General features: G+C 36.1%; 1 protein-coding gene across 8 annotated transcripts in view; it reads left to right on the top strand.

Moving 5' to 3' along the window:
• The window catches only part of MAP2 (microtubule associated protein 2), a 1,383,589-nt gene that overhangs the window by 755,601 nt on the left and 601,900 nt on the right, over positions 1–26,088 (top strand). For 5 of the 8 annotated variants that reach the window (XM_044060515.1, XM_044060520.1, XM_044060517.1 and 2 more), the window contains exon 6: positions 23,717–23,962. The exons of 1 other annotated variant lie outside the window; for it this stretch is intronic. In XM_044060515.1, coding sequence (XP_043916450.1) covers positions 23,717–23,962 — 246 coding nt within the window. The remainder of the gene's footprint in view (positions 1–23,716; positions 23,963–26,088) is intronic. 2 more of the 8 variants (XM_044060516.1, XM_044060518.1) reach the window with 2 other exon arrangements.

Raw genomic sequence — 26,088 nt, 5'->3', positions numbered from 1 at the left:
GTCTGGGTCAGATTTAAGGATTGGTTCCGATCCCATTACTTGACGAAGGCATGAAGATGGACAACATCAGATGAATATATTTTTTATCAAAAAATAAACTTTTCCTTACAAAAAGTTTACAAGTACTAACATGACAGTTCCCTTCAAACTAAAAGACAATCCTAAACTCAGTATTCCTCAGCACAAGTAACAATATTTGACAGAAAAAATACACATTTTCCTCATAAAATACAATTAAACTAAGTTTTTCCCAATGGGCAATTATCTGCTCAACTCTTAAAGAATAGCTAGCCAACTAATAGAATCACACCGCCAACTAAAGAAGCACTCACTTTGGTGGCAAAAAATGCTCCAAAGCTTCTTGGCACTCCTGCTGCTTTATTTATGGAGCACTTCATGCATTCTTGACAGCTGGAACACCTGGGGGGAACTCAAACCCCTGTGAAGCTGGTTAGTGCAGGGGAAAGACTCAGCTTAAATGACAGACACACACAGACAGACAGACACACACACACACACACACACACACACACACACACACAAAACAAGACAAAAACTTATCACAGTAACATGATGCATTCCAGTGACTTTGAGGCAGATCTCTACCTCATAATTCTAGCTGTAGAGGTTCAAACCTGGTTACTTTTTATATGTAGTTTCTCCCTATGTCTGTGTAGGTTGTCTGTGGTTAACCAATTTTCTTGCACTTCTTATATATCTATATAGATAGACAGATAGAAAGATATGTGTATATAGATATATATAAATGTATTTATCCTTGACATTATGATCTAGGTCTTAGTGGAAAAGGGTCCAAGGAGAACTATTTCACTTACCCAGTTAATAAATATATAATTTATAAATTAAAACAAAACAAAAAACATGCTGATGTAAAGGACAAAACAAATCTGTTTTGCTAGCCTACATTTCCCAAAAAGAAAAAAAAAACGCATCTTAGAAAACAAAGAAGATTGATGACCCAAGTGATAATTAGATTAAGATTTCAAAAATAGCGCTGATATCTACAAATATATATTCAAAAAACTGCAAACAAAATCTTTAAGCAATTCAAAGAATTATTTGAAAATGAAAAGCTTTTTTTTTTACAGGTGGTACCCATTCTGATGATGCTCTATTTATTTGCTCTCTCATAAAAGTTGCTCATTCCCCTCAAAACAGCTGAGACTTCAACCTTATGTTTCATATGTTGCACTCAAAATACTCCGTTAACTAGCCCTCCAAATTCACAACAAATAGCGATCAATTTACTTTCCTTTTCATGTGCATAATTCTTCAAGAAGTCAAGTTGAGTGTGGTCTATGTAAACCTCCCAATAAAGCATCCCATGGAGCAGATTGCCTTATAAATTCAAAAAGTCCTGCATTACCTCTGTCTTTAATCCTGTAGTTTTCACCTTTAATCTCTCCTTTTCACCTGGATCATTCCTTCATCTTTGGAAATATGCTAGCATTTCATCAGTACCTGAACATGGAAGTAAATTTGGTATTACAAATCATCATCTATCAAAGTTCTGTGCTTGCTCTTCATAGTACCAGAAACATATGTGTCAAGTCAATTAAAGGAGTACCCACACCAAAACAATGTGCTCATATCAGGCTGTTACAGTTTTCAGACAAGGCTGCCTTATAATCACTTTGGCTTTTGAAAGTTATATATTCTGTATACATTTGCCCTGGTGAACACATCAGAGTGCTCTTCAGTGCCCCCACCAAGATCCTCAGTACTATCTCTTTTTATTTGCTATAAAGCTAAACATACTCGTTCTGAATTAGCAGGGCTTCAAAAATGGCTAACCAGCCACTTAAACAAACCCCACAGGAAATGAAATGTTAAATACACACATATACATGCACATAATATTCTCTTCTCTTTAATGCCAATGGGTAACCAGGTAGGTGGGCTGTCAGTTAGCCATTTTTAGCCATGACCTGCACTCAGAGGAGTAGCAGACAAAACAAAGTAGTACCAGAAACAATAGCAACATACTTTTAAAATGATTATGCATAGCCGTCATTATTCTATACAGTTAACACTTCAGTGCTCAAGGTTTTACACTGCTAAAACTGAAAGAGCTTTCAAGGATCGATTTTATGAGCATTTGTATGTGGTCATTAAAAAAAAATCACACCAGTGCATTATGGAAAGATATTCAGCAGTGTAATGGGCATAGTTTTAAGTTCAATGGTTTGGAAATGGTTGAACAAGATGTGGGGGGGGCAGCATGGAAAATTTAATTAGAAATTTAAAAAAATTATAATGGTAGATAAGGTGTTCTGCATCAGGTCCTTATGGACTGAATGACATAATGTCTACAGCATGTATCTTAAAATGAAATCTGTATGTATTTTTTAATTTTTTTAATTATTGAATTTTGACATAAATAATTTATAGGCAGGTTCAAATAGGACTTAATTGTGTGAGTTATTTATTTTTATTTTCACTCCAGTGTATGTACTTCTATTTAATAATTAATTTATTGTTCACTTGTGATGTAATATTTAGGGGTGGGCAGATTTTATTATAAAAGAAAGAATGTGCCATTAAAATTTTACCTCTGAAGAAGTCCCAGATATTGCAGCAGGAATGAAAGTGCTAAGGCATTTGGTGTTTTATGTATCATCTGCTTCTTGTGTATTGCTTGAGTAGGGTTGATTTTTTTTGGTCCTTGATAGTTGTTTTTAGCAACTCGCAGTCACAAGTGCTGTCTTTTGATTCTGGTGGTCAATGAAGTGTTAAGTCTTAGTTTGTTACGGATTTGGTTTCCAATGCACATATTTAAGTAGAATAACAACAGCCATACAGAATATTAATTTAATATTAATTTAATAGAGTTGCAGAATGTATTCCAAGAACTAAGTCAACATGGGAATGGAGAGAGGAGATTTTGCCAATAGGGATGACTGCAAGTAGGGGTACAGAAAATAGACAAGAATGGGCTGGAATTTACTGGAGAATAGTGCAAAGGAACCTCAAGATATTGGTAGCAAATAACTAGAGAGAAAGGTAACAGAATGGGATGAGTTTGAGAAGAACTTTGGACTGCAGGTTAGAGAATGTTATCAGTGTATAGGCAAAGAAAAAGGGATAGGCAAGTCCTAAGTCAAATACTAGCTCTGGTTTTGTTTATAATGAAGACTAATACAGGAAGAGAGACCAGAAGAGCAATTTGCAAAAGAAAAATGAAAGGACATATATATGTCTGATAAGTATACAGCAAAGTCCAGAAGGTTTAAGGTTTTTGCTTGAAAGTGTCAGCATAGGTAATTTTATACCCCAAGCAGGCTTCACTGAATTTTTCCTTGGGTCGATGCAAATGGTGGAGGTATAATGGTAAAGAGAGATGTAACTGGGGAACATGTTTTCTGGAAGTGTAATGAGTTGGCAGATTTTAAAACTACCTTACAGAGTACTCTTTCAGACATATTGGTGGAGCAAATGGCTGTAATTAAGGAAATTATTCGTTTGAGCTGAGACACAGGATCTGAGTTGCCTAGACATAGTAAGATCTTACTAAGTTTAATGCTACTGGCTTTCAGAAAGCAATTACTAGAAAATGTCAATCAAAATCTAAACCAATTTTAAATAAAGTATTAAATATTGAAAGAGAACTGGAAATGAAATCTTTAGGGAGGGAGAAAACATAGAAATAAATGTTGTTTGTGGGAACAATACATGCAGAATAATATTCAGGAGGAGGAGGAGGAGTGAGGTTTAAGAGCAGGAAGGAACTGAGCAATTTATGTAATGTTGGAGTGAATGACAGTTGTTATAAAAATATATATGTCATGTATAAAACATGAAAATAATTACATTTTGTTTTCTATGAATCCATGTGTGCCTGTGACTTAAAAAATGATTGAATAATTGTGTTTAAAAAATCCATCATTAATGCAACTGTTGAGAATGGACTTCAGGTATAGGAACATGATCTCAAATATCTAGAAAAAGAAGTACATAGCAATGTAGATAGTATTGCTACATGGTAAACAGCTGTAACTATTAAACATTAGGTGCTAATTTAGGTCCAAAGATGTTCACTGTAATATTTTAGTATCTGCCCAGTGTGAAAGGTGATATAATGTGACATGTTATACAGTACAAGTAAGTCTATCTGTGAACAGGGAGGATGGCTAAGAATATTTGTAAATTAAATAATTGTACATTGAAACACTTTGCCCTTTGAACTTTACTGAAAAAAAATTGCATCTGTATTTCCATGATGGTGAGTCAGGCAGACATAAAAATTATTTAGAGTTCCTAGATGTTGCCAGTGAAATGCATTTTGAAGGTAATATCAGAAGTTTTGAGTATTAGAAAAGCTGTGCCCATCTTGCATCTATAAAATTCTTATTCTATTACATGAGCCAGCCATGCCAAAGGACCATTGTTTGTTTATTTTATTTATTACATTTGTCGACCAGGATAGTCTGATCGAACTAAAGCCCATTTTCAGTGGAGAACCAGGGACAAAAGCTCAAAGTCGTAATATGTATAAGCTCAGAAGTATCACAAAGATCACAAAATACAGTAGCGCCAGGGTGTGAAAACAAGTTTCTTGACATGGTGGGACAATGTGAAGACACACTGCTTGACCTGATACTTCTCTTCTCATTTTAAGTTAATAAAAATCAGGCAACCTGGGTAATTCTTGACTTCTAATAGTGGCAGGTATGGCAGTGGTGGTGGTTGAGATACAAGGCTCCCAGCTTGTTTTCTTAACTGGTCTTCAACTTCCTGAAGTTTTATAACTTTATATCTGAAATGGTCAAACTTCAAATAGTTGTAACAGCTATTCTGACTCATTTTATGCAGTTGATATATTAGGGCTGAAACTAGATAAATATTTTAGACACACCTTTCTTTTACTGTTCACTTAGAATTTTCATGGCTGAGCCTGGTATTATTTTGACCCATGAGACCATGCATATTATTGCAGTGAATCTGCAAAGTATCAGCATTATATACTTCCCTGTTGACTCATGCCCAGGGGACCAAAACCTTTGGTCAACATCAATCAAAACATGTTATAAGCCTTACTTGTGTCTTTTGCAGATTTTAAAGTTATGTTTTAATTCCCTCTCTTTTTTTTATAGGTTATATTGGGTCAGGAGGTACAAATGTAATACAGATAAAATATGAGATAGAAATCTGAAATATCTGAACACATGGTTTCAGCCTAGCTGAATGAATCATGCCTTTCCTATTTGGTAGTTTTATAAAATTACAGTCAGTAAAGTTAGACTTGGTTGATACATTTTGGCAAGTTTGCATTTAGATAGTCTGAACACTGAACAAGCTAAGTAAGTATGTGAATGTAACTCAGGGGATTATATAACTTGTACAACATACAAAAGGCTTTATCATGCAGTCATCCTCAGCATTGTTTGATGACATTCAGATAAAAGGCTATTGCACATTCTGACTCTTCAACTCAGCACAATAGATGAGATTACTGAGCGATCCCAGCCTGGTTGATGTAATACCTTATGATTTCTTTCCTAGGCAGATAGTAAATTATTCTAAAAGAATAGTTGATAGGTTTTATTTGGCAAGCTTATAGAGGAGGATGAGGTGGATTAATGCACCACAAATGTTTGATTGGTCTCGAAAATTGACTCCTAGAGATTCACAGTTATTGAGCTTAGAGTGGGGGAACTTGGTGAAAGCAAACAGAGGTATTTCATTTGCAGTCCTACAGAATGGTAAAAATCATTGACGTGCTATGGTGAGCACACTTAAATATTTTAGAAGATATGAGTGGATGCAATTTTCTAGGAGCTGTTACAGGGGTATAAGGAAAGGTATGGGAAGAAAACTGTCTTATTTGATGAATGTCTGTATTTTTTTTTTTTTTTTTTTCTTGAGGGAGAACAGTTGTAGCTACCTCCTGTCATTTTAAAAGATAGGTTTCAGGGGTAAACTTGTTGCATTGTATACAGACTGCGAGGGGGATTACATCTGCAGCTATTTTAAGAAATTCTGATGGCAAAGTCAGATGAGAGAGAAGATGGTTTTAACGTTTTCTTCTTGACAATTATTGGCACTGGTTGTGTGTGGACTGTACTGGTCAAGTAGCTGTTCTTCAGTTATAGGAGTGTTTGGGTTTCTTGAGTTTTTGGTAATGTCATTGATAACATTTTGTAGCATTTTCCATTGGGGTGCTTCAAGGCATGATCAAGTTTTGTGTGCTTGACCAGGACTGAGAATTTTTTAAGCCTTGCAAAAATTCTGTTTTGCTTGCATTCTGTTGTTTAAGAAAGTATTGTTGTTTCGTGTGAATGCGCACTGATTAACTTTATTGCAGAGCTGGAGATATTATCCTATTACATACACTATTGTTTCCAGGCATGGTCTTCTCAGCCATTACAGTTTTGATTTCACTGGTTGTCCAGGGTAGAGTGTTCACCTTTGTTTTTCCTCCTCTGATAAATCAATAGAGTTTATTATCTTTAGAACTGTGCTGTTAAAGAAGTAGACAGCATTAGTTATATCCAGAGTGAACAGTTGTTTCTATTTCAAATGTTTGAGAACTGTTTTAAACACGAAAGGGTCAACACATTTTCTATTTCTTAAGGTGGAACAGTGTGGGCAGTTTGCATATGGTGTTTGTACTAGCAATCAAAAACTGTGTGGCAATTTTTAAATGTATCTGTGTAATCCGCTCAAGTGCAAATGGCTGACTCATGGATTACATTGATGGCTGGTTTCTAGTCTACAAACCTTAAATCACGCATGGAAAACTGTGAGTTTGCTGAAAGTTGAAGTAGATATATACCCTCTACACAGATACATATTTTGGGGGATGTTCATTGGTTCATATGTAAACACTGGGCTAGCCTGCTGGACCATTTTAAGCCTAGCCAATTTCCCTCAAAGGTGAGAATTAAATCCTGTACCCTGCATCTGTGAGCTAAATACCTTAACCATTATACCAACCTTAGTTTATCCTTGTGACACACTTGTTTTGACTCTGATCTTTCCCAGCATCGATGTCCTCCAATGAATCCATTCCTGACATTGCACTGTGTGGCCATGTATTTCAGATTTTGTTTTACTATTGATCAAATTGATCTTCTTGCAGTACACAGAATTGATATAAGTTTTTGCTCCCACCTCAGTTCAAAAGCATGAATTTTCCCCCACACAGCCTTATTTATAATCCAGATGACAAAAATATTATTACTGAGAAAGTCATAGTTTTGACTATATGGAACTTTCCTGACAGTGTGATATTTTCAGTATCTTATCCAAATTAATCATAGCTTTCCTCCCAAGAAGCAAGTGCCTTAATATCATGGGCAAAGTCACTACCTGCAGAGACTTTTGGTTCCAGAAAAATAAGATACATCACTGCTCCATGTTTTATCCATCTGTTTGCAAATACTTGACAGGGGTAGATGAAATAATCTTGAGTTATTTTGATCTTCAGCAGCAAGCCAGGTTTTGCACTTTCTGTTTTCAACTTCTTTAACAAGCCTTGCAATCCATCTTCACTTCAGCCAATATGTTGCAATCCACCTTTACTTTTACCTTATATCATCAGTATTTCTGAGAATTGGGCCGTTAGTATTGATGGCATTACAGATGAACGATAACTCGTAAGTAGTACTAGTGAGTCAGTCCTGGAAGATAATGCATTCAACATTGTATATTCTATAGTCAGAAAAGCTATTCATCAAACGTAATAACAATGAGACATTTTAGATCTACTACTAGTGCTCACATTCTGTTAGCTTGCAACGTACTTGTTCACTGTTACTTGCTCTAAACGCCAAACAACCTAACTCCCAGTAGCTTATTCCTACTGAATTACCTAGCCCTGCCATCACCCAGTCCTAACAAACTGCATAACACTCCCAGTGCCCTAACTCTAAACTTTGAAGTCCAACACAGTACTTAACCCTAACCTGAATGCTTACTCCCTAGTCCTAAAAATCCCCTCCCATTACCTAATCCTAACACTTCCCCTGCTCCCTAAATCTAAAGGCCCAGATTGCTGCTTAACCCTAAAACTTCCCTCCTGCTTCCTAAACATAAACTCTCCAGTCACTCATTAACACTATAAATCCCTTTCTGCTCTGCAAATGTAAACACCTACAAGTTTAGACTAAAAAAGACACAAATTTCTGATTAAGCTTGTGAAGATCCACATAGGCATTGTTCTGTCTAATGCAAAAGATCATGATGATAACGATGACTGAAAAAATATTCTAAGACCAACAATGAGTTTATTCTTGGTGCAGTATTATCCTTGGCATGCTTAAAACTTATTTAATGGAAAAAAAATGCCTGCATTTAGCAATCACCTTAGGAAATGTCTGCATTGAGATATTCAGTGCATCACTTGCTGACAGGAGCAGCGCAGTACCCCCTTTTTCTGTGTAGACTAATTTCAAATATTTTTGAGGCTGTGTACTGAATATAAAAGTGAATAAGGGAATGAACATGTGCAGACTTTTTTGATATCCTATTTGATGTAATCCTGAGACTAAAACTTGTCCATGAGTTGAGGTTGCTAATTTGTAGTACTAAGTCTTTTAATTTTTGTATGACATTAATTTGTGTACCATCACAGAAACATACTTTGATGATAAAAATAATATACTTCAGATGAAGAGATACCTTGCTTATAAGTGTGTTAGTAATTAGAACTAGAGGGGAAGTGTATCCATAAACATATGTGTCTTTACTTACAGTTACATGAACGTTTTCATGTTATTATTAAAATTGATGGCAGTGGTGCATACTTCATTTGGTACTACAGGTAACCCTCTCCTCCTACAGATGAACAGGAAGAGTTTCTCTTGAATATGAATGAACTAATATTATCCTTAACAGCTTTAAAATGAGTGGCTTTAACTACTGTAGTATAGAACAGAAATAATGTTAGTGTAATATGTATTCATGAGACATTCTTTTTTTGTTTGTCTGCTCTCCCAGTCCCCTACCTTCAATGGACCTACCAGATGGCTTGTTTACCTTCACCCATTTATTTCACTGGGGGAGAGGGACAGGCATTCATAGGCTAGGCAAAAGTCATGTATCTTATTCTTCCTGCCAGGAGATTCCAGTCAGCTCATTCATTCATTTCCCCCTCTGCAAAAGGCTGCTGGTAGAGACCGCACCAACTTCAGGTACAGTAGAGCAGTGGAATAGCCTCCCCTCCCCCAGAGCTCCAAATCGCAAAAGTAAATCCCCTGAGCTCCACCATGCTGCCTACCTCAGGGAAGCATGCATTCTTCCACATACATGAAAATCCCTTGTACTGCTTCTGTGTATGGCATCACTTGGCAGTGTGTGCTTGACTGCTTGTGATCCCACTAGATCTCACCCAAACAGTGAAACATAGCTACATTCCTCCCCCAAAAGATGGGTGAGTGGGCAGCAGCTGCTCACTCCCATCCTCTCAGAGCCATTACCTCTAGTGCCCCTGACATTGCCAAATATGGGTCTTCCAAGTAGCAGTCAAGGCTTCATCACTTTTTACCATGCAGTGGGTCTCTCATTATTAATGGCAGTGGTCAAGAGCCAGTAGTTATATTTATAATATGAAGATATAATCTATACCTAAGCATAGCCAGCTTAGCAGCACTTATAACTGTACACTAGTGCTGCTAAGTTTAAAATTCTTGGCAGCATTACATTGACAAAAAATGGCTATAGCTTCTGTAACTTTTCAGAGGGAGGCAACTTAACTCTTAGTAGCAAAATACATTTAAATTGAGTTTTGTAATGTCTATTTAAAATTAAGGGTTGCATTGATAGCTTTAGATTATTTTATGATGTACTGTATGGCCACATTACTAAACATATTACAGCACAGAGGGTAATGTAAAAGTCAAGTTAGTATGAGGCATCTTGATTTTGAATGTGACCATAGAATCTTATAGCACCTCTCTTATCTTTCAGCCTGCTAGTAGTTCCCCACTGCTTGGAGCTGTCCCGTGTCCCATAACCATACTCTTGAATTTGCAAGTAACCCGGATCAGAATTAGTCTTCCATATGAGACTTGTCCTGAAAAGGTGTTAGTTGACTCTTCTAGTGGAGTCCTATCATGTCCTCCCCCATTGTGGGTGGTCTACCTCTGAAAAGAGGCTACTGGCCTAGTGGGACAATTGTGGTCAACAAAGCACAAATAAATAAATAAATGAATAAATACAAATATGTCTTATATGGATCATTTACTAAATGCTGGGAAATTCCATATAAAGAACATCATCCACAGTAAAGCTATCTGTTTCAACCATTCATTTACTAATAACATTCTAAGTAAATTGGATATATATTAATCAAACTAAAGCATGTAAACACCAAATGCAACTGAGAACACAGGAAAAGATACATATAAGAGGATGTAGAAAAAGTGGAATATCCCAACCTGTGAAATGAAATAAAAATAAATAAATAGGAAACACAACTCAGCAACTTAAAATACTTTATTTGTTAAGAGTCTTCATCCGATATAAAACATAATGCAGGACTTCATCAGAACAAAACATTTTTCAATGAAATCTGTGTTTAAATAATGTCTGCATGAATAATCAATGAGGAAAATGCCATTTCATCAAATAAAATCTAAATTTCATCTTCAGTTATTAAGGAATCCCAATTATAAAATACACTACAAAATAATCAGAAAGTATGACTAAAGTGTTAAATCACTAGCCAAGGTAAAAATATATAAAGTCTGTGTTGAAATCCACCTGCTGATGAACATAAACATTTGGAATGGTCTTTGATTTTGTAAAACTGACAGTTAATCACTATAAATAACTAAAAAATTGATAACACCATTTACTCATTGTGAAGTAAATTCAAAGTTTAGCTGCTCTCATTCTGAGCACAGGTTGGACAGAAAGATATTCGTTTGAACCAGGGGTAAGCTAGCATTTAGTCTGAGCTGACAAAACAACCCCTTATACTCCAGTTTTGTTATCTAGCCCCCCCAACTCCTGTGATTGGAATGTATTTTTTCCACTGTAGTAAAGTTAAATATTTTGAAACCCATGCATACTTCTACGTTTTTATAAAGGGCTCTATTAATATTTTTCTTTGAATAACATAAATATGCTCCTATAGTCTCTGAAAAATGTTTTGGTTTGCCTGATATAAAACCTGGATCAGGCTGAGCATTTTGCTATGGAAATAGCGCCCTTACTCATAAAATTTCAAGTTTGTAAATAGATGGTTGACCATTATAGAATGTTCAATGTCAGGGACCCACCTTCCAAAATGTAGGGACCTTGATTATAACTGCCACATTCAGTCATTCCATTAGACTTCTCACCCTTTTTAAAACCAAGGTGGTTCTTTTCTAAAAGGGTTTTAAAATGACTTAGTCTTGTAGACATAGTTGGGTTGTGGACCTACTATGTCCATAATCATTGGATTGACCTTAAAAATGTTCCAATTAGTTTGAATAATATTTTTAACTTATTTACACCTACATTGTATTGCACCACATATGCTTTCTCAAAATTCATTAGCTCCATATTCAATCTGGTCACATTAGGGGATTGTGTGTTGTTCATACCTATTCCAGTAAAGAGGTATATCTTTCCCTGCATTGTGCCAGGACATCATTCTTGATGTTACAGAAGAACTGTATTGGGTTTTCTCTCTCAATGAACATGGACACTTATTTATTAATTTCACTAAAAATATATCTCTTTAAAGGAAACCATATGAGCTAATCTAATAAATTGTTCCTTTACCAAACTCTTCTTATAAGCTAATGGATGAGAACTTTGGTAATGTAGGTATATGCTACTGAATGTAGGCTTCCTATAGATGTCAGAACTGAAACTCATATCACTATGTTTAATAGAAGTATTTAAGTAGTTAACTTGTAGCCTATTAAATTTCTACGTGAATTTTAAAAATTCTGTTGGTCCATTCAAAAAGTGATGAAATCATAAACCAGTTTTTCTTATCCCTCTGCTAAAATAAAGATGTCATCCAGGTATCTAAGATAAAGTTTGCAACAGTGACAGACTTGTGAGAGAAAAACATATTTCTTTTCCCAGCTCTAAAGAAACAAATGGGGGATAATTGGGACACAGAGTGCCCATCACTATGCCTTTAAATTTTTTTTGTACATTTCCCCTTAAAAAATATAAAGTTGTATTCCAGAATGATGCCAATTGAAACCAAAATTGTGTTAATACTATTATCTGGAGAAATCCAAACTCCAGGAGATTACTGTAAAATAACATAAGACCTTCATGTTTAGGAATGCATGTAAATAAATGAATAATACCTACAGTTAAAAAAATAGATTTTTGTGCCATAAATCCTTAAATCTCTCAAAAAATCCCACAAGTCCTTTAACATGTGAGCTATCTATAAAGACTGCAAGTAGTTATATCTTGGACCCTTGTGTAGCCACAGTCATTTAAAGATAACATTCCTTGTAATAAGCAATCTTCCAAGTGTATATTAATATTTTTATAGGAAATATTCCCTTCATTTCTGGAAATTTGGAAATAAGCAGTATCATCCTGTAAGATGTTAAAAATTATAGTTGAATAAACTGTCAAAATGCTTTAAAAAATCACTATTCCTTTCATTTATTGAGTTTCATGGCCCTTATTGTTTTATATGTTATAAAGGAATTGAATAGTGTTTTTTTTTTCTTTTGTTAAGATTGGATTTGTCACATTTATTGGACTGAGATACATATTTATATATGTCATTTATACACACATTTTTGAAGGCCTGGATGACCAGATGGGTGGTATGGTTAAAAGTACCCTTCCTTTTAGAGGTACTACAGTTACTAGTATTATCCGTCACATTTTTGCTATGGTCTTTGAAGTAAACAATCAAATTTAGTTTACTAGTAAAAATTTTTAATTCAAAAATTGAATCTACTTTATCAAGTCATTTGTGAGGAAAACATTTAAAATCTCTTTCAAAGAAAGAAAAATGTTCTAAAAGATATTTACTGTAATTAAAATTATTAAAACCTTTATGATTCAACATATTGCCATCAAAACTTGAAACAGTCAATGTCTCCGACTCTCTCTGCCTCTCCCCCTGCAGTTTGGATTCCAATTTACCAATCCCAGTTGTGGGTGGAGGGGGGGGCATCTGTTTCCATAACCCTCTGCAGCCCCTTCCTTTCTGAATTTCAGAGGGGAGGAAATTCTAAAGGGTTACTCAAATTGTAACTGGCCCCCCTATCATTATGTTGTGTAACATCATAACTTTCATGTGGGATAGAGGAAGAACCATTCCCTCCCCTTGAGTCTCCTGGAGAATTAGTAAATTGATCACAGTAACTGTTGATATCATTAGTTTTAGTATGCGAACCAATAAAAATAAACTTTAGTTTTGTTCTACTGTTTAACATTTCAGTCAGTTTTCTTGGTTTTCCTTTTAATAACTTCCGTACATTGTTTATACATTTTTGCAAAAACATTATTATACACATGTCGATAACTGTTGAACAGAAGGTCTCTTTAATAGTGTTATTCAGACCATCCAAAAGGTCAGAAATGAAAGCACTGTTACATTTAAAGTTCCACAATTTCAAATCCATGTCTGTTAAACAGGTCAGTAAACTCCATGAAGAATTTACATCCAGAATCCATACCATTAGGAAACTTACTATCTTGTAAACCTTGGGGAACTATTTCTTATTTAAGACATTCAGTAAAAAACCCTTTCTCTCGTTAAAGGCTTTTTAGTTTTATCAACTTTTTTAAAAATGAAATATAGCTCATTCAAGGTTAGTAAATGCATTATCTAGTAGTAGAAGCACCCTTACTCTCTCCAAAGGAAAAGGTTTTAACCAACCATAGAGAAGAGTGAAAATAATTGGCACTATTCAAACTAAATGCCTCAACAACTACATTTCCATCCTTATGAGCCAAAAACATAGTCTGAAAAGTACCTCTATTGATGTGTGCATCCATGTGAGCTCCATTCGAACTTTCAGAAGAACAGCTTGAAGCAGTAGTTGCTCTCTGACCGTCTCCACTCATCAAATTGTCACTGGCAATAATGCCCACATCGGCATTCACTGATGAACCACAAACAGTACGTGAGCCAGTACTGAGCCCTGGGGAAAATTTAGAAAACTGTTGTGTAAGCAATTCCACTAATCATTACAGATTTCCCTTCATAGTTTGAATACTTAATGAAAGTTCATCAAGAGATGCTTCCCATTGAGTTGAAATCAATGGTGGGCTTGCCTCTTATTACTCCATAATCCATCTACTCAGTCCACTGATGTTAACTATTAACCAAATAAAGGTGTGTACACACCAACAATGCAACTTAGAACAGAAGAAAAGGTGCATACCAGAGAAAGTAGAGAAAATAGAGTATACCAGAATGTGTCACCAGAAAAATAACAAGCATGTCTCATCACCTTAAAATACTTTGTTAAGCACATTCAGCATATTTAAAACATAGTGCAAGACTTCATCGGTAGGAAGAATGACTAGGGGGAAGGCATATGATCCCGATCAACATATCCCTTTCCCAGATGACCCAGAGAAGACTGTTGAGAAGTGTCTCCCATTCCTAAAATGTATGGATTTCCCATGTATGCATTAGACACTGCAACAGCCTAAGAGGATGTCTCTGACACTTGGCCCAAAGTGGGGCAAGCAAAGCTACACCAAAGGAATTTGAAGAAACCAGTAAGTGGTCTGAGGAACAAATAATAGGCATTGCAGAGTCACTCACCATTGACTGAGGCATTGACTGAATCTGCACTGAAGGCAAGGGTTCATGCTTTAACTGTTTTTTTTATTTTTAGGTGCACTGGGAGATGGACCAGCAGGACTGGAGTAAGTATCCATGTTATAGTGAAGGAAGAAACCTGATTGCCAGTAAACTGTGCTGAAGTGTCAGTCAGATGATAAGTTGTCACTTAGTACACACAGGCAGCACACAGTCAAAAAGCTCCAAACTGCAAATAATAATAAAGTACACAAGCTGCACACAAAATAAGTCTTGTTAGAAACAGAGATATCTTCCCTGAAGTGAACTGCTACATTAAAAAATCTGTCAAGTAAGTTATCGCAAAGTGTACATAAACGTTAATGCAACACGAAGTTCCTGCTCCAAAAATATACTTCCTGATTTTTCAAAATGTAAGTAATTAGAGTAAATTCTAATTAATAAAAACAATATGCCTAAAACAAACTAAAATCTAAGAGCTATGCTGAGAACCAAAATTGTGGTCCTTCAATGAATAACATCCAGCATTACTAAAAAGCCAGTATTCTTAAAGAGACATACCACAATTCTGTCAAAAACTGATAAAAAATATGAAATATTCAATAAAAATGCAAATAAGTGTGGAAGGGTTCCCCAAGGGACTTACCTGTCAAAAAGGACTCCTCAGAACGAATGCTTTTCCTGAAAAGCCTAAGAGCTGTATCTGCATAAGCAGCAAGAAAGTTCGGAGGATTTTTAGTTACTCTGGCTGCATACTAGTTCACTCTAAAAGAGCTTAGCCTATAAGCAGCCAGAGTGACAGTGTGGGAAGGGATGGAAGCTGTTGGAAGCTGGCCAGTTGCTGTATCCTAGGCAGGATACACTCACAGGCAACTGCAGCAGTGAGAATAACTTCACTTAAAACATCTTTACATATTTTCCTTATCCACCTTGCATTTATATAGCTTTGCCTACCCTGAGTAAGCAATACTCTGTATTTTGCCTATGGAATCTTGGCTGCTGTTTTTGGTCCCAGTATACCCAATTCCATTTCCCTTCCCTCTTCATTATTTATAGTATAACTATCACATCCAAGACCCATCTATATCAAGTACCTGAAATTAAGAATTTGGTTAAAGGAGCATATATGCCAATATCTCAGTTCAAATCTTCTTACAGTTTTGTCCCCATTATTAATTTTTTTTTCTGTCTCATGATACGGTTCATATAAAAGGATGTAAGTGCAATCTGTATTAATACCGTGAGTGTTAGGAAGAAGTATTCTGTCTTGGAAGGCAGGTTAGGATATTGTTGATACCTCTTAGTCTTAACTGAAGGATGATGACAGGATTCCTGTCTCAGTTTGTAGCTGTAAAGACAAGAGACTTGGATTTATTCATGGGGAATGGGGACTACTGTTGGGAAGAAACTGCACTTTGTGTGGTCATCAAGATTTCTCTTCATCTGGGTTATCAAGAACCTAGTTGGGTAGCATGTGAGTGTATAGCATCTGTTTCTGTGAAACTTAAAATTGGTGTACTGTACATTTTACAAGCTAGCACATAATGTATTATTTTGCAGTGCTGTTGCTAGCATTCCACCACTTCTTCAGGATACAGTGCTATCATGTTAGGGGATTTTTAACCACAAATAGAGTCCTATTTCTTCAAATTTCCATTTAGCACCCTGAGTTTTTTTCTTCTAACTGCTACTTCAACTACCCAGTTTAATCCATTTACTTACAAGAATTCAGTATTTGACTGGACAAATAAAAAAGAGAGTCACCACTGAACTCCTTGACGAACCTAATTTAATTACAACTGTGGTGGTTCCATCATTTTCCTTTCTAAAAATGAACTTGTCCCCGTACAGTTTTCAGAGCAAACTCCTCCTTGTTAAAAGCTTGGCACAACTGATCAGTCTAACATTACTACTCATTCTTCTGTGAAGCTGACCTGTAATTCTATGTTAATATTCTTTTCCTGCTTCAGAATAAATACTGTCTTTGGAAGACAAGCAGTTAAAAAGACAGTTTACACTAAGTCTAATTAATGAAGTAATGCAGGGTTACATTGGACATGAGTAAGCCCAGAAAAGAATGCATACAAACTCACTACCAAAGTGGCATTCACTTTTGTTGTGTTAATAGGGCTCTTATACATATCTGCAGGTTAGTCTAGTCTGCAGGATATGAGCTCAGTGTAAGAGAAGAATGGAGATAGCAGAAGGAGGTCAAGGTTATGTGACATGACCAGAGATGTTGCATGTGCATTTGCTTTCTTGAGATAGAAAGGCTTTAAATTGAAGTTTAAATCTAGAACAGGAGAATTCCATATGGAATGGTATGGTAGGAAAGACTGACGCAGTTTGGGGGAAGAGTACAAAAACGATGATGAGTACAGCAAAGTTTTGTTCTTTGATTATGTAGTAGGTATGGCATCTTAAGTCATAAGATGTGGTGTTAGGAGTGAGTTTGGAAGAAACAGAAGTTACAGTATCCTGTTGAAGTAGTTTAAATGTGAGAGAGCAAGTAACAAGTCACCTTTTTGCCAAATGGGCAACCGTTTAGCTTTTGTAAAGTTTAGTCACTGGTATTCATGTCTGGGGTATAGGGTTATGAAGCAGATTTTACTGGAGATGAACTAGTGGGCTCTGGTGTTTTTCTTGGGTACTATTGCAACTAGTGGCAGTCCATTTTCTAGCTGTAATGGAAAAACCAATCCAGACCCACAAAGCCAAGAGAAAACAGCTTTAATAAAACTACTACTATACTATACTATACTGTAAATAAAGAAGTGATATCTAATGTAACAAAAACATATTATGTGCGAGAAAATTGAAAAATAGAATTACTGAACAAATGTCTAATACAAGGAGGAATATCTTAACTAATGCTTTGTCTAACCATTGTATAGAAAGAGGCATGAATCATAAGTTTAAATTAAGGTGTTGCAAGTACTGAATACCAATATAAGAGGGGGTGACACTAACAATAAGCTTGAAGTTACTGAGTATAAATTAATTTTAAAACTAAATGCAAACAAAATTCCAGGACTGAATGCAGCTATTAGCCTCAAACATATAATAAAGGCAAAACAGATGAAATGTTAACTACTTTATTTTAAAGTTTTAACTAGATTTTAAATGTTTTTGTAAAGTAATGTAATTCTTAAGCATGTATTGAGAATATATTGCTGCATTTTGATAGGTTGGTTGTGTCTTCTTGTGTATTTAAAAAGAGTGCTGTGGTTAGTTAGTTTTATACTGCACTGAGGAAGGGTTACACCTGAAAGCTTTACAGAATTTTATTTGAATTGTTATTGAAGTGGTATTAAAACAATTTTTTCTTGGATTTGTGGGTCAGGCTTTGTTGTTTTTCCTTTGTTGTTTTGTTTAACCGTTGACTGCATTTACACTGTTTTTGCTGGTAATTTTGTTGTTCTGGGTTGCTACATATTTTAGCTGTACTAATAATATGCCTTTGTCAATGGCTGATCTAGCAAGTACTGACCAGAACTGTGACATATTCTGCGACCAAAACAACATGTGGTTGATTTTTGCCCTAGTTTTTCTTAATGTGGTGTTAGAAGTGCAGTGTTTGATCTAGCTAGATGACCGTGTAGCTGAAGGCAGTAGTGTAGTGGATTCTGTGGTGTGTGTAGTGTAACATGATACTTTGTGACTGATTTTTGAAAGATTGTGATTGTGAACATTTTCTCCCCAGGCCTCCGCTGAAAATGGGCACTTTCTGGCCCAGTTGGACTTTCCCAGTAAACAAATGTCAAATAAACAAATATATGTGGTTATCAAGATATTTGACTTCAAGGCTGGTAGTGAATTTTGACTATTTAAGTATAGGCAGAGTTGCAACCAATTATTTTGAGTCTGTTAACAAAGTCATTCAGAACCTACTACAAAGAGATGTTCTGTCACTTATAAACTGTCTTAACTACAAGAAACTTACACTTATCCCTAACCTCAAGAATACCAAAAACATGCTTTGTAGTAGGCTCAGAATGTCTTTGTTGACAGACTTAAAGATAATTGGTTGCAACTCTGTGTATAGCTAAATTGTATTTACCCACAATATAATCTCAATACCAAATATCCCATTTTGTTTGGGATGCAGGCTAGACTACATATGGCAAAATATGTCAGCTGCATTCTAGGAATAGCTAAAGCGGGTCCAAATTTCTGTTATGTTGGAGTATGCATGTAGGAGTATGGTTAGATATTTAGGGTTGTGGTTAGGTCCTATTCTAACCTCCTCATCAGACATCCAATATACCATGCATAAACTCTTTCAGTGCTTTCTACCTATTAGTGTATTAATCGTTTGCTATCTTGTGAAGCAAGGCAGGCAGTGGGTGGCAAAGCAGTCTTAATCCTTAATTTGTAATCTGCCCTTCCAGTAATTGTCACTTTCTGTGCTGAAACATGCAGCTGTTGGAGGCAACCATAAGTAAAATTTGCAGGTTTAAGATTGGTTTCCATTTTAATGAACATTTTTGCAATACTATTCCCAGCGCTGTTTGTTTGCCTTTTACTTTTAGGGTTAAACTTCTTAATTATAGGGGACTTCCAAGATGGCTGCACAGTGAATAGCAGCTTAATTCTCCCAGTGTGAAAACAGGAATTCAGCAGAGAAGGCCAGTAGACTTTTGTGTTTATGGGTAAATTTCAGTAACTGACTAGTAAGTGTACTGCTTGGATGCCAGAAAAAAAAATACAGAGGGCATGGAAAAAAATTAGCTACAAAAAGTATGGAAGAAACACTGACTGGGGAAAGTTCTACAGCTGTTCAGCAAAAAGCAATGTAACCTCCCGTTATGACTTTCAGTAACCTACAGGAAGATATAAGACAACTGCACTCAGGCCTGGTTAAAATAAACAAAACACTGATGGAGTACATCAACACAAAGAGCAAAAGGCTGAAAAAAATGGAAGAAGCTTAAAACAGATATTCAGACGAGGTGATAAATGGCAGTGAGACAAGGAAGTGTTGGCCAGCTAGTTACTTTCCCCGTCTTACAGGTTTGATGAACTGCTTGTTCGATAGAGGGACATTCGACAACTGGATTTTGATGATGTGCCTTTAAATGGTTATTCTGTTCAATTATTAACCATAGACCCTGGGAGGATATATGTATGTCTCCCAAATATACAACAAAATGTAGAAGATTTAGGATTTTTGCTTGGAAATGTTTACATAGATATTTTATATGTAAGTGGACTCCAGAGAATTTTTCCTCAGGTAGACACCAAATGTTGGAGGTGTGATGGGGAAGAAAGAGATAATTGGGAACATATTTTCTGGGAGTGCAGTGAGTTGGCAGACTTTAAGGATTCCCTCCGGGGTGCACTGTCGGAGATGCTGGGTGGGCAGATTTGTGCGATGAGGGAAATGATTCTTCTGAGCTATTATAATACAAAGTCAGAACTGCCTAGACATGGTAAGGCCTTGCTGTGTCTCGTTATGGTGGCTGCCAAAAAGCAATTACTAGAAAATGGAAATCAAAATCTAAACCAACTATACTAGAAGTAGTGAATATAGTAACAGATATAAAACAACTGGAACTGAGATCTTTAGAAAAGGGTAGGGGCAAAGTACATAGAAAAGAATAGGAATTATTGAACAAGACATACAGGGGAGGATTGAGGTTTAAAACAAGGCAGGACTTAAATGAGCTATGTAATGTTTGACTTCTTCTTGTAACATTTGTTAATGTCTGTTATGTACTTCACAGATAAAGATTCTAGTTGTCTACTAATGTACTATGTTCTTCATCTGTAAATATGTTGTAAGTAATTGCTATGTAAATTGTTAATCACTATGTAATCCAATGTAACTACTGTCTGTTTATTTTAACTGTGGAGCTTTTCTCCCCGGGCCTCCACTGAAAATGGACCTATGTCCAGTCGGACACTCCCGGTCAACAAATATAAGTAAATAAATAAATAAATAAATAAAATAATTGGGTAGATTATAAGTGGTGTATAATGTTTGCAACTGGGAGTGTGTCAGAATGGTTAGTGATATAAAATGCTTGTAATTAGGATTGTGTCAGTGTGGTTTGTTTTCATTTATATAAATGTATGGTTAACTCTGTTGTAAGTGGTGGTTTAATAAAGATGTTTCTTGTAATAAAAAAAAAAGGGGGGGCAGGAATTGAATAATTTATGTAATGTTGCTTAGGTTATATGATGTATAGTAATATATGTGAAGTATAATGTTCATAAATGTGAACTTAATACAGTTTGATTACTTTTATATACATTTAAATTTGCCTATGCACAAGTGATAATTTAATAAAGGTGTTAAAAAAAACTTCTTAATTATAGGCATTTTGGTATATAAGTTTTTCCACTTTAGCATGTACTTCCAAAGCAATTGCTCAGATTGGTCCAAAACTGTGGAACTCTATTCCTTTCATAGTAAGGGAGATGGCAGCTTTGCAGTATTTAAGGTAATGCTTAAATAACTTATCAGTAAGGAGGCTGCATAGAAATCCTTTAGCACTGTCACTTAATTGTTTCTAGCCTTAAGCTTTTCATTCTCGTTTGCTGTCTTCTAGACTGAACATTCAGCTGGGAAAGATTTCCGCAGTTTGTTGAACTTGACAGTATTATTTCATTTTATCTTGTCGTGCTTTTTTTTTTTTTTTGTATCTTTACTTACTACAGTGTTTTTCCCAGTGCTAGCATTCTTTTGCCTGCTGCACATTGGCATTTTGGCTTTTGTTTTTGGAACTGGATTATAATTTAAAAAGGATCCTTGTAGTCTACCAGTTCATCTACTTGTAAATAAGCCTACTACAAAACAGACAAACAAATCTTATTCAGCCAATGCTGTTGCATCATATGATGGAAGGTCTCACGAAATGGAACTAGTGGGCTCACTCTGTTAGAATGTACTTTTCATCCTTTTCTGCTCAAGAATTCTGGACAGAGCCAAAAATAGTATGGGGACAGACAACCAAAATCAGGGACGTTTTTTAAATATTACTCTAATTCTGTTAAAAAGTTAATAGAACAATAAATCTTGTAACAGCATGCATTTCTTGGTACTTGTATATTATTGCAACCAACCTGAAGTGGCAGAAATGTTTGTGTTTCTGAGAAAGGATGCCTGGTAACCTAAGAATGGGAGGGTACAGTATTCCGTACTACTGTGTGACAACAGTTTTCAGATTGGAGGAGGAATAACATGAAAAGTTTTCTTCCCAGGGAGCGTCCGCTACTGACATAAACATAGAACTGGTGCTTTGCAGTCGTCCTTAAGGTTAAAGTCAAGAAAGGCATCACGTTCTCAAACCAGACAACCGGACCCTTTCAAGGCCCTTTAGGAATACACAGTGGCATCTGTGAGTGTGAAATTTCAAAGTATTATGTTTGAATCATTCATCATTTACAGCACTTCTGGCAAGCAATGTTAGTGGTTCTGATTAACAGAGGTATGCCTGTGAAGTGGGAGAACAAGTTACCACCCCTGGGCCAGGAGACCGCTAGGGAGAAAGACAGCAGTTCGTGAAGGATCACTATCCCATTACTTAGTAGTGGTAACAGGTGCCTGTAGTTTGGATGAGTACTGGCCAGTAACAGTTACATGGAATATTCCTCACTGACTTCCCTTTGCAGAGGTTGTGATCAGGAATACCGGAATCGTGATGCACTTTAGCATTGTGCAGTTCACGGAAGAAATGAGACCCCCCCCCAGGAGCGCGAAAATCAACTGTTGCTCCTCTTTGTGCCTCATTGCCACTGTCAGCCACTTCTGCTTATTTGCTTACACAACCATTTAAAAGTTAAGAAACTCAGAAAACAGTTTTCTTAGAAACACAACCATTTCTGCCACTTCAGAAATCTGGTGCGATAATACGTAAGTACCCATTTCTTTTAAAATAAGAAGGAAATTCTAATGAATGGCATTATTGACTAAGCTTCAAGTGTTTTACCAGAAAAACAAGTAGCTTATGAGGTGCATGGCAAAAATTTATAGCAAGATCAGGGACATTCTGCAAAATCAGCAGCATTTGAGAATTATGCTTTTATCTGTTAAATAATGTTGCTGAAAGTTGTATTACTTTGAAATGTTACACCATTCTGCACAGAAAACATTTGAAATATATATTTTTTGAAATAAGAAGATCCTGCACACTTAGTGTACAGTTCCACAAGTTAAGTGGAAATGTTAACACACTGACAGATGGGATCACAATTAAACAGGAAGCAACTGGAGATATGCTATTAATAAATAGCATGAACAAAATTACACAGTATGCAATTACAGACAGCAGTTTTGTGAGTGTAACATGTTTATTCAATGTTGATGTTTCTTACTTTATACTGTTAATGCATTTTAGAACATATCTTTGGTTGCTGTATGCTGAGTTACATCGTGTGGCTATGCCATATGTGGAATTCATATATGTGCCTTAGATGTTTTTACAGTATTTGTAAAGTTTATTAAAAACTGTTTTTGTTGGCAGATGATTCCCCCCTCCCAAAATCTGCTAGAATTCATTACAGCTGGGATGGGGAGTGCAACATTCCACTCTACACATGTAAGTGTCCAGGCACACACACACACACACACACACACACACACACACACACACACACACACACACTGTAGTAACTAAATTCAAAAACTAGTAATGGCATTTCTTACCACAGATAGTGTTGGTAAACTTTCCTAAAATCCTTTTACAAACTTAAGCAAACACCTTTGCTTTGCTTACTGTGGTATTTTCATAAAGATATTTGGTGTATACTGCTTCAAGCATCTTTATTTATTATTATTTTTTCATGAATAAGGTCATAATAAAATGGTGCTACTTGATTGCTTTTATCAAACATTAGTCATTCTTGACATTTTAATCTTTTCAGACTCTTCATAAGCTTCTGAACTTTGCAGTAAACTCAGAAACAGAGTAGGACGTGATGTATTACTGAAGGATATATTAATCCTTGTATATATTTACTCATGTCTTGATTGTGAATATATTTCTTCTTTTTAAGAAGAAGATGCAGTTGTTAATTCTGTGATTAAGGACGAAGAACCAGTGTCGTTACTTGATAGAGTACAGAAGGTGGATTATGCTTGTACTGAGTCTTTAGACCAGGCAGAGGTTCTACCTAAGGTCGAGGCAGATCACAACATGGAGATCAATGTGGATCATGAAAAAACTGTGCCAGCTGAGATTCCCAGTGTGAGAGATGTGAAGGGTGAGGGAGAGAAAACAATACCTTCCACTCTTCTGGAAGGTTTGTGTTCCTTAATGTCTGCATGGAAGTGCATGGCATGCAATGCTCAGCTGCACACAAAGCCTCTATAAGCCTCTGTAAACTTTTTCTTGGGAAGCCCTAATAGCTTGCTGCAGTGCAGGGAATGCTGCAAGTCAGTACCAAACATTTATGCTCTTGCTTTGGATGAGTTATGGAATAGTTTGCTGCATTGCACTGAATGACACAAGTCAGTATGAAGTTTTTGTTTCTTATTTCTTATGGTATCTCTTTGTTTTTTTCCATGATGCAACATGCTTTGCTGCTCAGCTTTTAGTCCATATAAGCCTATTTCATCCCCAGTGTGTTTGCCAGTTACATTGCTAAAATACATAATTAAACAATTAAGCTGTTTTAGAGTGTTAACGCTTTAAACAATTGTACTTGAAAAGTTATCAAAGAAAAAAAAACTGTATTGCAAAAGTGTGGTATGATTTAGTGCTGATATGCCGCTATGTTTTTTTTTTTTTTTCCTGGGCTTTGGCTGTTGCTTCTTATTTATTTTGCCCTCCTCTTGTGCAAGAAAGCTACAAACTTTAAATGTATTTATTAATATACTGTACTATCTCATTCAGTAGACCAGTCAGTGTACTTTTGTATGAAACAAAACATACATATAATAAAAATGTCATTTACTGAATGTTATGGTTCTGACAGTTCTGCATGATCAAACACAAAATGTCTGAAAGCTCCAGAACTTTATGAATGTATTTTAAGTATGTATTTGGTGCTAACTTATTTCAAGTCTTAATATATATTTCAATAAATGCATTTATTATAAAAGTAACTATGAATTTATTATAAATGTAAATAAGGTGGAAGGTAGATTGTTAATAGTATAATTACTTTCAACTGTTTAATCATTTAAAGTGTTTTACAGGCAAGAAAGAAGGGTGTATCTGTCACAAAGCCACATGAACCCATCAGTGAAATAGCAAGATGCCGTTAGCCAGAGTAGAGTACATATTTTACTTGGAAAACCTCATTATTATTTTTGAGTCATTTGGCAACACAGCAGCTCAGCTAGAAGAAAACATTACTCCAGGATTGTCGTATCACAGTACATCAATCAGACTGCAATTGGGAGACCAGTTCTAGAAAAATATTTGTTGCCTGAAGGAAACTCCAGTTATAATAAAGCCCTTGGTCTATTTAGCATATCATACATAAGTAGCCATCTCTGTAAGACTGCCAGTTGTGGTTGTGTTGAATAAAATGTATGTGTGACTGTGTGTGTGTGTGTGTGTGTGTGTGTGTGTGTGTGTGTGTGTGTGTGTGTGTGTGAGAAACCTAAATAATTTTTGGTTAATTATTTCCTGATGGCACAGCAGTTTATCAAGCAGCATGTTATTTCCACATAAAACATCACAGAAGAAACTGCTCGCTTATGATGCTGACATTTGAGTATGTAGACACTTGTTTAATTGCAGATACTATTTTTTGATGGGGCCAGGGAGGGGTTGCCAGAGTTGGAATGCAGGGAAAGGGTGAGCTTTATGTTTTTTATACCACTTCCATTTTCTACATGCTGTGCCACTTCAGAGTTGGTCTCCCCCCACTGGAGCTACAAGGTGGTTAGTTGTTTACATTTGGGAATGCAGATGTTCTTCGTCTTCCCTTGCTGCAGTCCTGACTATTGGGTATAGTCCGCGTCCCAGTCGGCCCGAATACCAGAGTATAAGGCTGACGTCGGTCTTGGCGCCTTAGACTGACGTCAGAACGTCAGGGTACTAATGCGCATGACCGACGCCATTTCCTCAGTCTTTTTTGCCGCATGGTCCGATGCAGAAGCAATTTTGCGAGTGCAGGTTGGCGTTCTGAGATTTTCGAAACCGGAGTTTCAGACCGAGTACAGAGTTGGCTAAGTAACCCCGTTAGAGCATTTTGGTTTTTCTTGCCTCAGTATATTACCGGATGTCAGAAAAAGTGAATAACTGTATTTCTTGTGGGAAGCAGATACCGCATAGGGATTATCATACATTGTGTATACCTTGTTTAGGGCCTGAGCACGACGTTGTTGGTTGCCGCTCTTGTGCTAGATTTAATAAGCGCACTATTAAGAGGAGGCTTGATTGTGCTAGGTTAGTGTTTGGGAAGCGTTGTAATTA

The sequence above is a fragment of the Protopterus annectens genome, chromosome 2.part0 (assembly GCF_019279795.1).
Source record: "Protopterus annectens isolate FY-2018-M chromosome 2.part0, PAN1.0, whole genome shotgun sequence".
NCBI lineage: Eukaryota > Metazoa > Chordata > Ceratodontiformes > Protopteridae > Protopterus > Protopterus annectens.
The sequence above is the reverse complement of the archived record's forward strand: the minus strand, read 5'-3'. Positions and strand labels throughout refer to the sequence as shown.